General features: G+C 37.1%; 2 protein-coding genes across 3 annotated transcripts; both read left to right on the plus strand.

Annotated features, from left to right (window-relative positions):
* Positions 1-3,688: 3,688 nt before the first annotated feature.
* Positions 3,689-8,109, plus strand: LOC114819633 (DNA repair protein RAD7-like). Of its 2 annotated transcripts, XR_011576640.1 has the most exons (7): positions 3,689-5,436; positions 6,113-6,546; positions 6,659-6,820; positions 6,899-6,960; positions 7,159-7,234; positions 7,564-7,719; positions 7,811-8,109. XR_011576640.1 is itself a non-coding variant. In XM_029088968.2 (6 exons), the coding sequence occupies exons 1-6, from the start codon at positions 3,871-3,873 to the stop codon at positions 7,943-7,945; spliced, it is 2,529 nt and encodes an 842-aa protein (XP_028944801.1). In that variant the 5' UTR covers positions 3,689-3,870; the 3' UTR covers positions 7,946-8,109. The 2 variants fall into 2 exon arrangements, 1 of the variants encoding a protein (XP_028944801.1); XM_029088968.2 differs by lacking the exon at positions 6,899-6,960.
* Positions 8,110-9,493: 1,384 nt separating this feature from the next.
* Positions 9,494-13,050, plus strand: LOC114819638 (ankyrin repeat-containing protein ITN1-like). Its single transcript, XM_029088975.2, has 7 exons — positions 9,494-9,797; positions 10,097-10,579; positions 10,664-10,813; positions 10,924-11,037; positions 11,589-11,636; positions 11,717-12,165; positions 12,248-13,050. Exons 1-7 carry the CDS (start codon positions 9,659-9,661, stop codon positions 12,854-12,856), a joined length of 1,992 nt encoding a protein of 663 aa, XP_028944808.2. The 5' UTR covers positions 9,494-9,658; the 3' UTR covers positions 12,857-13,050.
* The last annotated feature ends 30 nt before the right edge of the window (positions 13,051-13,080 follow it).

Below are 13,080 nucleotides of genomic sequence, written 5' to 3' on the forward strand. Positions count from 1 at the left end.
GCAACAGGTTTCAAACCCTCTAGTTTTTAGTGTGAATGAAGCCTCAAAATCTGACATTTACTACTGAACTACTAGCTCTTGGTTATAAACAACATATTATTTAGTTTGCTAATTTTATCTACAAATTTAATTTTATTCGAAAGAAATATATGTAATTTATTTGGATGCTGACTTTGATTGAAATGTAAGTTTGACTGCAGAGTTGATAGCGCTTGCATGATTGCATCCTTTATTGGGAGAATACTTTTTTATTCTTTATGAATAACTTTGACTAATACTAATCGTATTCAATACTTTTCACCATCTCAGATGATTAAATTTCTTCTAATTTAAATATTCGTGTAAATTATATTTAGCTGTTAGATGATGATTTATGATTGTATTGATGAGTTTTGAGGTCTTCCTTTTGAGAATCTACGAGGAACAAATGCATATTAACGTTAAGATTATATTAATCTAGATTAAAAAGCTTTAAATATTCGTATTTTAATGGTTTACTTTATTAAGTTGTCAAATAATTTAAATTTTAGATCTATACTATAATATTGTGGTTAATATGTACTTATTATTATTATTATTATTATTATTATTATTATTATTAAGGAGATAAAGATAATTCAAAACTATTACAATAATTTAAGACAAAAAAGAGTTTCGAACCCGAAACACAAGAGTGAAAAACTTAGTACCATATCTACTAACATATTGGACCACACATGCTAATTAATATGCACTTGGTTCTCATAACTCCCTAAAATAAGAACCTTTGGAGAGCAGAATTGTTGTATTGAATAAGTATTTTAGTCAAATTATGAATTGTGTAATATTATTGATAGGATAATGCTAGGTAAACTAAATAATTATTGATATGTACATGTGTATAATTTAATAATTATTGATATGTATACATATATGATATATGCATGTATATAAAATGCACTTGTGTATATATATATATATATGTAAAGTGTATGTATATATGCAAGTAAAATATATATATATGTAAAGTGTATGTATATATGCAAGTAAAATGCACTTGTGTGTGTGTGTGTGTGTATATATATAATGTATGTATATATGCAAGTCAATAATCACAATGGGTCCAAATGGGATGACAGAAAGGTCCAGACCTTTTAGGACGACGCGTCTTCTCTTATTTGTATTTTAGTATTTTAATTTTGAACATACTTTGTTTGTTCACTTATGTTTGCTAGTGTGAATGCGTGCCCAATTGTAAACTATATAGAGAATTGAAGGGGACATTACCATTATGTTATACGTACGGAAAGATAACTCAATATCTTAACCAATGATCCTAAAAAGTGTTGCCATTTTCCTAGGAAATACATCATTTCTGGATCTCTTCTACCAAGGTCATCGGATCAAATGATCCGAGCTTTTTAAATTTCATCGAACAGTCCACTTGTTTTAATCTCTTAAAAGCTATAATAATTTTTTGCCGTTGAATGAAATTTCAAATATTCAAATCACTTGATCCGGTGATCTTGATGAAATGGAAGAGATGATCTTACACATTACCATTGTTTTCTAATCACACAAACTCTAGTATATGCTTCTTTGAGCATTTTTACTGAAAGTGTTTTTTTTTTTTTTTTCGTCATTAGTTAAATTTGGGGGTGGGGGGAATCAAACTTGGGTGAGTGGGAGTTTTCTTGGCTCTAGTGCCACTACAACTAGGCCCCATCCTCTATTAAAAGTGTTTTTGGTGAAATGGTTTTGAAACTAATTCTTAATAAAAATGCGAGTAAATCTTGAAAAAACACTTGAAGTAGTTATTACATGAAGCACTTCAAGTGCTTTTAGAACCCATAATATTTTCACTAAAAACTCTTTCAATTATTTTGAAAGAGCTTCCAACGAGCCCTAAGAATTTTAATCTAAGTGCTTTTATAATTGTAAAACACTTTAACCTATTGTGTTAAACGTGTTATCACTGACTCGAAATTCTTAAGTTCAAATTTCTCGGGCTCCGTCTATTGAACATATTTTTATGGGTGGTGCTATGCATTCACTATTTTTTACTTTCCATACACTCTCTGTTAATTTTTGTATTTTAATCATTTTAAATTCATTCGATCCGACAGTAAAAAAAAAAAATATGTGTGTATAAATTAATGTTTTTCATAACTCACGATTGGGATGAATTCAAGCTGCCTGGTTGGAAAGTAATGGAATTAGACCTGTCTGGGCCTCCGGGCATCCAATGTTCTTCCTAAACGACTAAACGAGGAGTTTCCGAGTCATTTCCCTTTGGCCATTTCTCAATGGTCTATGGAACGAAAATTCGACATTCATTGACAAAAAGAAAAGGGACAAGGGAAATTTCCATGGATAAGGATTGTCTGTTATTCCACTTCCGATGCCCTCCCATGCCCTCTTGTTTTGTATGATCATGGTTAAGCCATATTAACATTTTATTGTTTTTTTATAGAGATAATAAGACAAAAATGAATAGTAATATAAAATGTTGACGTGGCTTAATCATAACTACATAAATAGGAGGGCACCGAAAGTGGAAGGGCAGACAATCTTTGTCCAATTTCCATTTGACAAGTTTCTACGCGTGGAAGAAACAGCGGTTTGTAGTTTGCGAAACCCTAGAGATGGTTTGGGGCTAAAAGTAGCATATTAGTCCTCGGTTGAAATTGGAAATGACTTTGTATCGTTGTTATGTAACTATGTTTGTGTTAAATTACAAAGTGATCACCATGCAAAAGGATATAAGATGACTTGGGAGAAAGTTTATCATTTTATTATAATATTAGTCGAATGGTGTTAAGTGTACACATTATATTTCCTTCAAAAAGTGTGAGGTGTCGTGTTGGAAATTTGGAGTGGTTAGGTGATGGTTGGCGTGTACAAAATTATTAGCGAAATATTGCTGATATTTTTATTTTATAATGATTTGATATTGTGACATTTAGCTTATTGATAATTTAGTGATATATTATTTTATTCCCAAAACTTTTTAATATAATTTTCACGAAAAAATGGTACATTTTGCCATTTAATATATTAAATGTAAAACAATAAATATGGAATCTTTTGAGTTTTCTTTCTGTTTGATAAAATATAGAATATTTACAACGAGATAGCTCACTAACGATAAAGCCTCGTCACCATACATGCGTCAATTACAATCAGGTCCTAAGCTAATATCCAAGCAAGTCAAATCAATACACACATCAAACAATGGCAAATTAACGAAATTAAAAGTTGGTTATCGTTGAGATGATACTTGTATCACATAAATATAAATACTACAGCCAAGTCCATAAAGTTGAGGGATTTGTTTGCGAAATTGTGATAGATTTTTAGGGGCTAATTTTAGATGAGTAATGTTATTCATACTATGTTTTTGTACCACATTATACAATTTTAGATGTCATTTGATGTGAACAACCACATTATTTGAATTAATTAGATTTTTAAATTTAGTTCATTATTTAATAAACTAATAATTAAAAAAAATTAGTCAATTAAATGATGATTGTGGTATACGAGGAGTATTTCTTCTTCATTTCTTTAAATTTTACAAATTTTTTAAATAATGTAACTGTGCATATCAGATAGCACATAAGATGATGATATAAAAACATAATATAATAACATTACTCGGTTTAGATTTCAAATAGTAGTAGTAATGAAATGGTGCGAAAAGAGTTGCACTTCCACACGCTCTATATATTTGGCGGGAAAATCGAACCGGCCCCAAATTAATCGTACGGTGAAAGCTTCTCTCTTACAAAAACCCTAATTAAGTGGACCTGTCACTTCCAATTCTCCGATCGTCTCCGCTCATTTTCCCGACATTTGGCGCCATTTCTCCCCATCAATCAATCCAGTCAAATGACGGTTCATAGGTCTCGCGATATTGCTCCGCCCAAAACGACGCCTCGGAAGCCCAAGACGCCGCTCAAATTAGAGCCCCCCACGCCAGCCCAGACCCACGAGTCCTCCACTCCTTCACTCACCGCTTCGACTTCCTCCTCCTCCCAACCCCAAAACCCTGGCCCTAATTTTGCCCCGAATCCCCGAAAGGGCTCTGTCGGGTTGGGCTCCGGGTTGGCTCCTGTTGTGGGAGTGATGCGGCGGCGGAGTCTGCGTCTCGCTTCCAAGTCTCTGGGTTCTGCCGAAGCGGTGGGGATAGTTAGTGGCTGGGGAGAAGGTGATGATCGTGATTCGAATGGAGAGGTGGGTTTTGCTCTGTTTGGGAAAAGGGTTATGGTTGCGGGTGCGGGAGTTGAGGAAGAGACTGAGGAGAAGAAAAGGAAGTTGGAGATCGATATTAATGTGCCGGCTTCCGAATGTGAAGGGGAAGATGGAGAGAGTAGGCGGTTTTTGAGTTTGCGGTCGGGGAAGAAACTGGCGAAACGGGGAGTGGATGGTAGTAGTAATGGTGCTTTGGTGATTGATTTAGTTGCCGATGAGAATGGTAGCGTGACGAGGGAAGGTGGAGTTGGAAGAGGAGAGAGAGGGAAGAGAAAGTTGGGGGAGAGTCGTTCTGCAGTCAATGGTGTCGATGTGGTGGAGATGGATTCAGATTCGGATTCGGACAAGGAGAGGGCAAGTGAGAGTGTATTGAAGAGTAGTAGTCCTAAAGGGAAGAAGAAGTTGAGCGAAGCCATTGAAGATCTTGAAGATGGCGTGACTCCCAGCGAGAATGATACAGGAAAGGTCAGAAGGAGATACAGCAGCAAAGAAAAAGGGAAGGGGAAATTGGTTGGAGAAGCGGATTTATCGAATGCTAATGATGGAGGAGAGAATGTAGCCGTGGACAATGTGTTTTCTGCTCCTATTCATACTGGAGAGAAGGTAGCATTGCACGATCAGACGCAGGTAAATGACAGTAACAGTAATACAAGAGAGAATGTATCAGATGGAAACGTATACATGGAGCGGTTTCGAGAAATAGCTAGGCGAAATGCGTCTCGATTTGCATATTTTTCTGCTGAAGAGGAACAGGTGAATCATTTGCCTCCTGATGCTGAAGTGCCACAGGACATCGAAGATTGGCCTGGTCCCTTCTCTACGGCCATCAAAATTATTAAGGATCGAGCAGAAAAAGATGTGCAAGTGCACTATAAAGACAAGACCAAGCCACCATCAGTGAATTGGGTTCCTAAGAAGTTTCCAGACCGTCCCCTCCCAAAAATTTCGGTTCCCTCACTGCAAGATCTATGTTTGTTGGTTCTTGCTAAGAATGCTGATGCAATTGTTTCACTTGACCATGTGGCAGATGCTTTGAGGCACCGGCTAAGTCAGATGCTTTGTGATTCTCGAAAAATGAACAGTCATCTATTCGAACTTCTTGTTCAGGGATCTCCAACAGAGGTTCGGTTACGGGATTGCTCATGGATGACTGAGGAGCAGTTTACAAAATCTTTTCAGCAGTGCAACACCGTCAATTTATCAGTACGTTCTCTTATTTTTGGTTGAGCTTCAGTTTTTCATATATAACATTCATTTGTATCTGGTGCGTGTGTGATATATCAGGTGAATTTGAAATGCTTAGTCTGAGTCAATAGACAAGCTTGCTATGTATGAATGCAATTATGGTTCATAGGTAGAAGATGAGAATACTCTGCTCTTATTGTATTGTGATGCTCATTTAACTGAACTGAGCTTTTATGCTGAATAATTAGAGTCTTGCTTCTTATAGTATCGACGGTGTCACTCCTGTTAACTGGGAGCGGTGAGAGAGCGAGCAATTGATTTGTTATGATCACATTCACATCTGAATGTAGAGAATGTTGAACTGACCATAGTTCCTACATTAGAGTTTTCAGTGCCAATTCTGCTGCCACAAGGATGTGGGAAATTATTGGTGCTGAAAGTCTACTTCATATGGTATTCGTGATTCTGTTATATGGGAGCAGAGGGACAGCAAACATGTTTTCTCATGTTTCCAGTGATATCCTGATAAACGTAGCTTAGCAACCAGCATTAATGTTTTATAAAAGGATTAATTACTCAATGAAAGCTATTTCTGTTGTTTATCAGTAATATGGAAGTTCGTTGTTCATTGAGTGTAGACTTCCAGCTTCTTGTCTTGTGATCTGAAACTTTTTTACTCTCTGGTGAAAATCAGGTGCTACAACTTGATCAGTGTGGGCGCTGTATGCCAGATTATATATTGCATTCTACTTTAGCTCAGTCATCAAATTGCTTGCCTAACCTAGTCACTTTATCCCTAAGTGGTGCATGCCGTCTCTCAGATGTTGGGCTTGGTCAACTTATTTCTTCTGCCCCTGCACTAAGATCTCTAAACCTCAGCCAGTGCTCTCTTCTCACTTACTCGAGTATTGGCACTTTAGCTGACTCATTGGGATCAGTTCTGAAGGAACTATATCTAAATGATTGCCAAGGCATTGATGCTATGCTTATGCTACCAGAACTGAAGAAGCTTGAGCGTTTGGAGGTTTTCTCGCTAGCAGGCTTCGAAAATGTTTGCGACAATTTTATTAGGGAATTTATCACTGCTCGTGGTCACAGTTTGAAGGAGCTTGTTCTGACTGATTGTGTGTAAGTCTTTCTAACACTTCTTAGTGCACAACTTTTGCAATAAATTCTCTCATTTGTTCCTCAATTATATGTTGTTTTTCTACTTATGCGGGTTGCTTTTTATTTTGTGCAGAAAATTGACAGATTCTTCTGTGAAAGTGATAGCTGAAACCTGTTCGGGATTATGTGCACTTGACCTTGCTAACTTGAACAAATTGACTGATTCTACTTTAGGATATCTTGCAAATGGTTGCCGAGCAATTCAAACATTAAATTTTCGACGGAATCCATTCAGGTGCTTTCCTTAATGAATAGGTTTAATTTTATTCTTTTTCCATCAAAGTAGATATGATTTTTAGTTTGTTTTTGCTAGAGATTATTGCAATGCTGGTACTCAGTCCTGTTTAGACAGAGTGCACGTGACTAATTAATTTGGTATGAGACTTAATGGAGTAGTTCTTAATTGCGCTGACCCTTGATAAATTTTCTAGGTTGGATTTTCGACCCCCGTTGAGTCGTTAATAGAACCTGATATATTTTTACTGTTATATGCTGATGTGATTTTAGTTTCATTTTGGTGCTCAATGCACAAAATAGGCACACTTACAGAACAATCTATTCCCTGTGTGACAGTGATGAAGCCATTGCTGCATTCCTGGAAACTTCTGGAGAATGCTTACAGGAACTTTCACTAAATCATATTGAGATGGTAAAACTTTTTCTCTCTCTCTCTCTCTCTCTCTCTCTCTCTCTCACACACACACACACACACACACACACAGAGTCACATCTTGTATGAGGACCAGAATACACACATTCGCAGTGAGTTTGTGTGTGCACACCCACCCAAACTCACGCGCACTCACACTGTCGATAATTTATGTCTGCTAAATTGCACGAGCCAAAGTTGGGGTTTGACTGATAATCTGCTCACCACTTGCTTGAGCAGTAGGCCAGAGGTTGATTGAGACCCTGGTCTACATAGCCATAACTAGTTAGTTGTTCTTACATTATGAATACGGATTGGGTTCTTTTCAGGTCGGCCACAACACAGCCATATCACTTGCCAAACGTTCAAGGATGTTGCATACTCTAGATCTATCATGGTGCCGGAATTTGACAGATGAGGCCCTGGGTTTAATTGTGGACAGCTGCCTATCACTGAGGATACTAAAACTTCTTGGATGCACTCAGGTACTTACAAACTGTGATCAGTGTTCTAATTTTGTATCGTGTCTTGACAATCTGTGGCATGATAAGTCATGTCGAATGGTGCTCGTTGCAGATCACAGATACTTTTCTGGATGGACACTCAAATCCAGAGGTGAGAATTATTGGCTTGAAATTTTCTCCGATACTAGAACATCTCAAGGCGCTTAATCCTCACGAAGGCCCACTGCGTTATTCCTCAGTCTGTTGAATTTAATCACCTGTTCGGGTCATTGTCGCAACATTCTGTAGCCAATCCATCAACTTTTGTAAAGGAAATGCAGCGTTTTCCTGTATCTGTAATCAAACAGTGGAAAGATGGATATTTTGGTAGTCGTTTCATAGTAATCAAGACGAATGCTTTTCTTCCTTGCACTTTCGGTGGATGGAGAATTTGTATCTTTAGCTTTTCTTTAACTAGAAATCTGGTATTTTCATTTTTCAACAACCCAAAGTATCAGCTAGACAAGTAAAGGAAATTGGAAATTAAGGAACCTGTTCTATGGGATTCAACCCGAAAAAAAAGACGTTATGGGAATGACGTGTTAAGGGCTCATTTGAAAATGATTCTCGGAGGGTTGTAATTATTTTTGGAAAGAACATGGGAACTGCTTTTTTATAAAATCGCTTCAAAGAGATAATAAATATTGTAAGAGCATCTTCAAGTGAATTTAACTTATGTAACGGTTATCAGTATGAGATTTTTCATATTTTGGTTCTCATGCTTTTCTTATTTAAATGTGAGAGTTGGTTAGACTGTCGTTAGTTTTTCCACTTCAAGAGACGAGGTAGAGGTAAATTATCACCTTTTACCCTCTTCAGTTAACGAAAAGGTAAGAGTTACCGTTGCTTAAAAGTTAAAGGGCAAATAAGGAGGTAAATGTGAATGGAATGTTAAAATGAACGTAGAAAAAGCAGAAAAAAACTAAAGTTGTCTGGAAAAAAAGCAATAAGAAAAAGAGAGAAAAAGAAAAAGGTGAAAGGACTAACAATATATACACGAATTTCTGTGTTTTTATTTATTTTTTAAGAAAATTGTAGCAACAATCTCTTGATTTTAATTTAATCGGAGTAATGGTAACTTAACTAAATTTTTGACCCCCTTTTACTCACCAAAATATGCAGTTATAGTCTTTTTCATCAACTTCATTAGAACTCTGTCAAAATGTGTATAAATGTGAAAAATCAAATGATAAAAATTGTGGCAATAGTCCATCAAGTTTAATCCAATTTGAGTAATGAACCTTTAACTTTAACCTAATTGTAGCAATAATCTTTTCAAAATGACTCATTTTAATGAAATTGTAACGAAATTGATGAAAATGACTATAATTGTAAGTTTTGATATATTAAGAAATTTTAATTAAAAAACATAAATTAGTTCGTAAATCTTTAGGCTTCTATTCTATTACCCAGGAATAAAAACTTTACGGATAAAACCCAACCGAATATAAAGCGGCTGATTCCGAAGAACGGACTCAGAAATGCTCGGTGTCATTTTTTTTTTAAAGTTAAGGTACTTCTTTGAAGGTGATTGGAAAGTCTGATCGAGGGACTATGATTCTCTTCCTTTCATTCCCATCTCTTACATTTTTTTATTTTATTTTTCTCTTATTATAATATTGACGTGGTTTAACCGTGATCGTTCAAATAAAAAAAAAATTATTGACGTGACTTAACATAACTTAATTATGATGATTAAAATTAATATAAGATGTTGACGTCTCTTTGTTAAAATGCTTTTCTCTCTCTCAAAGACTTGGATTTCCTTCGTCAAACGAAGGTGCTTTTCTACAATTTTCTCTTTTCCCTTTACCGGAATACGAAGTAGAGAGTAAGCATCTTTCCTCTAATATTTGGGCTCGTCGCAGAACCAAACGAGACATTGCAGCAGAAAAATTCACACACAAACAACACTGAATCAATGGCAATTCCAGACAGGGTAATTACACTCGATGTGGAGGGAAATCCCCCTACCAGTCCTTATCTCAAAACTGGTGGAAACCCAGCAACTTCTGCAACTTGGTCTATTCCTACCCAGCATGACAGCGATGGTCAAGAAGGTAAGCTGCTAATTACCCATGTTTTGATTTTACTTTTACGGCCATGTAACTCTCAAATGATGCTTAAAGATGTCATCTTTTTTTGCGGGGTGGAGGACTTTTAACTGAACCCAGCAAGTGATTAATTGAAAACTACTCTACTGTATTGTACTGTACTGCTGCTAATTACCCATATTTTGATTTTACTTCTACTGCATATATAATGCTTAAATCACACGTAAAAGATTCCATCTTTTTGGTGGGGTGAGAGTTTTTAACTGAACCCAGTAAATGATTCTTGCAAATATGGTGGAAAAAAGTGAACTTGGATCAGTACCTGCCACTCTACCGTGCTGCATTTAGTGGCAATTGGGAAGCGGCTAGCAAGTTTCTGGACAGTGATCCAGATGCTGCGAAAGCTAGGATCTCAGATTTATCAATGACTGCACTGCATGTTGCTGCAAGTGAAGGGCACTCCGAATTCGTTGAGAAATTAGTGAAACGTGTTCCTAGTGATGTCCTCGAAATGCAGGACAAAATGGGATTCACACCGCTTCACTATGCTGCAATAGGTGGAAGCCCGAGGTCTGCCAAGGCTTTGTTGATGGAAAATCCAAAGTTGGCACAATGTGTAGATGCCAAAGGAAGAACTCCGTTGCTCCTAGCTGCCACTCTCGCATCTGAGAATAAGGAATTGATGTGGTACTTCTTGTTGGTAACTACTGATGAGGCGCCTGGTCGTCCTTTCACTGGTGATTGGGCTGCTAACCTTGTCAATGTGCTTATCGCCTCCGGTTTCCTTGGTAAAAACCACTCACAATGTGGAACATGTTCCTTTTTGCTAATCCTATCATTATAATTTGATTGCTTACAATTTTCTGCAACAGAAATTTCACTGTATCTGCTTCATCTATATCCTGAGTTGGCCATTGCTATTGATCAAGAAGATTGTACTCCTTTATATGTTTTGGCAAGCAACCAGTCATACTTCCTCAGTGGCAGCAGGCTTGGCTTCTGGGAAAGCTGCATTTACTCATGTTAAGACCCTCGTCTCATTTTCAACTTTAACATTTTCCTGCTTACTTGTTCAATTTGTTTATCGTACTGATTTTAAAGAGGTTGCTTATTATTTTCCATTTGGTTTCAGTTCTCCCAGTTGAAGTGCACTCCAGACCACCACACTCAGTGAGAGCCGATGTGGCTTGCTACCATGGAAACATCCAAAACCTTCTGGCAATGCCAACACCAGAACAGTATGGAGGTCAGGGTTTGCGATTTCTATATTAATTTGTTGTTTAACTATTGTCAGCTTTTTATCATATGTGAGAAAAAACGACGATGAGGTTTACCTCTATAGTACAACGATATTAGGCAAAGTTCTATCTTCTTTTGGTTGGATAAAAGAAAGGAAAAACAGGGGTTGCAGTGAAAAGATGTAATTAGGTGATTCTGGAGTAAAATTACACCTTTTTGAATTTTATTTTCATAATTTTTTGGAACTCACATTGACTGAAGGTGTAGATTGTGAGCTCTAAATGTTATACGTTTGAATAGGAATAAGGAGCCAAAGGAAGTGTACCCTACAGCCAAATATTGTCGTACCGCTATAGTTGTACTGCCTATTAAATGAAAATAATCGAACCTCGTCTATTTTTAAAGTTCATAGTATGAAAGAAAAATGGATTTGTCAAATCACATTCGTGGTTTTAGTGACCACTTAGAGATGAAACCAGTCATGTTACTCCGAAAGGAATTGTCAGGTATCAATCTGCATAATTGACACTTCTTGCTTGGTTTGGTTCTCTGTTGCAGTTCTTCACGGGTTAAGAAGAACACTTTTTGGAGCTATTAAACGAATAGGTGCGATTTGAAACCTTACCCTACCATATTTACCACTGCTGGATGCCTTTCACCCACATCTTCACATTTTTAATTTGCAGCACCAGATCAATTCACGCGACTCCACGATGCAAAACTTAGTCATCACTATGCATTTGAACTGGTAAAACGTATTTGCTTTCAACTTTCACAAACGCATATTTCTTGGCGTTTCAATCGTCTTTTGAAATCAGATATACTGTACATAGCCACCGTTAATGGAATAGTTGAAATTATAAGAACGCTCCTAGAATCTTTTCCTCATCTAATATGGGTTTGCAAGAACAGCACCGACCAATATTTGTTACTCCCCTCTGCTATTGAGCTTCGGCATGAACATCTTTTTCGTGCTGTGTATGATAAGACTGCACGAAGTAAATTAATGGCTACTGCACTACCTGAATCGAGGGATACCATCTTGCATCTGGCAGCAAAGTTGGCTCCTCTTCCCCAACTCTCATCAATTTCCGGTGCAGCTCTACAAATGCAGAGAGAGTTGCAGTGGTTTAAGGTGTTCACTCGCAAAATTTATCAATTGTTAGTATTTGCTCATGTTTGACATTCTTAATAATTCTTTTATTTTGTATGTTTAGATGGTGGAGAAAATAGTTCACCCTTATTATAAGGAGAGCCGGAACAAAAACGAAGAAACTGCTAGGGAATTATTCACCAAGGAGCACAAAGCATTGGCTGAGAGTGGAGAGAAATGGCTAAAGGATACATCAAATTCTTGCATGCTCGTAGCAACTCTCATTGCCACAGTTGTGTTTGCTGCTGCTTTTACAGTACCTGGAGGTAATGACAACGAAGGAGCTCCAAATTTCTTAGAGAAGAAGTCGGTCATATTCATGGTGTTTGTTGTTTCGGATGCAGTAGCTCTATTTTCTTCTTTAACTTCCCTTTTGATGTTTCTATCAATCCTAACCGCACGTTATGCTGAAGAAGATTTCCTCTACTCACTACCAAGGCGGTTGATAATCGGTTTGGCCACCCTCTTCTTTGCCATAGCCGCCACTATGGTAGCCTTCGGTGCAACCCTTTCGATTGTGCTCAGCAACAAATTCAATTGGGTTTCCACCCCAATCACTTTGCTGGCATGTTTTCCGGTGACTCTTTTTGCCTTGCAGCAGCTTCCCTTGTTTATCCAAATGGTCCGATCGACATTTGGACGGAGCATGTTTCGCCATAAAAAACTTCGGTAACTCGAAGGACGGATGGAAGAAAAAATGTTAGAACTTGTGTTTTGGCTGTGTTTTTGTATACTGAATTACTGATCAACGATGAAGGGCAAATTACGCAAAAATCCAGAGTACTTATGTATGTTGTGGCTCATATTACTGGTGATTTAATCGTCATTGTTTGGCTGGACAAGAAATTAATCACAATTATTTATGAATTCTCTGTGGTTCTAAAAAACCTTGGTCAT

This window comes from Malus domestica, chromosome 02, assembly GCF_042453785.1.
Source record: "Malus domestica chromosome 02, GDT2T_hap1".
Taxonomy (NCBI): Eukaryota; Viridiplantae; Streptophyta; class Magnoliopsida; order Rosales; family Rosaceae; genus Malus; species Malus domestica.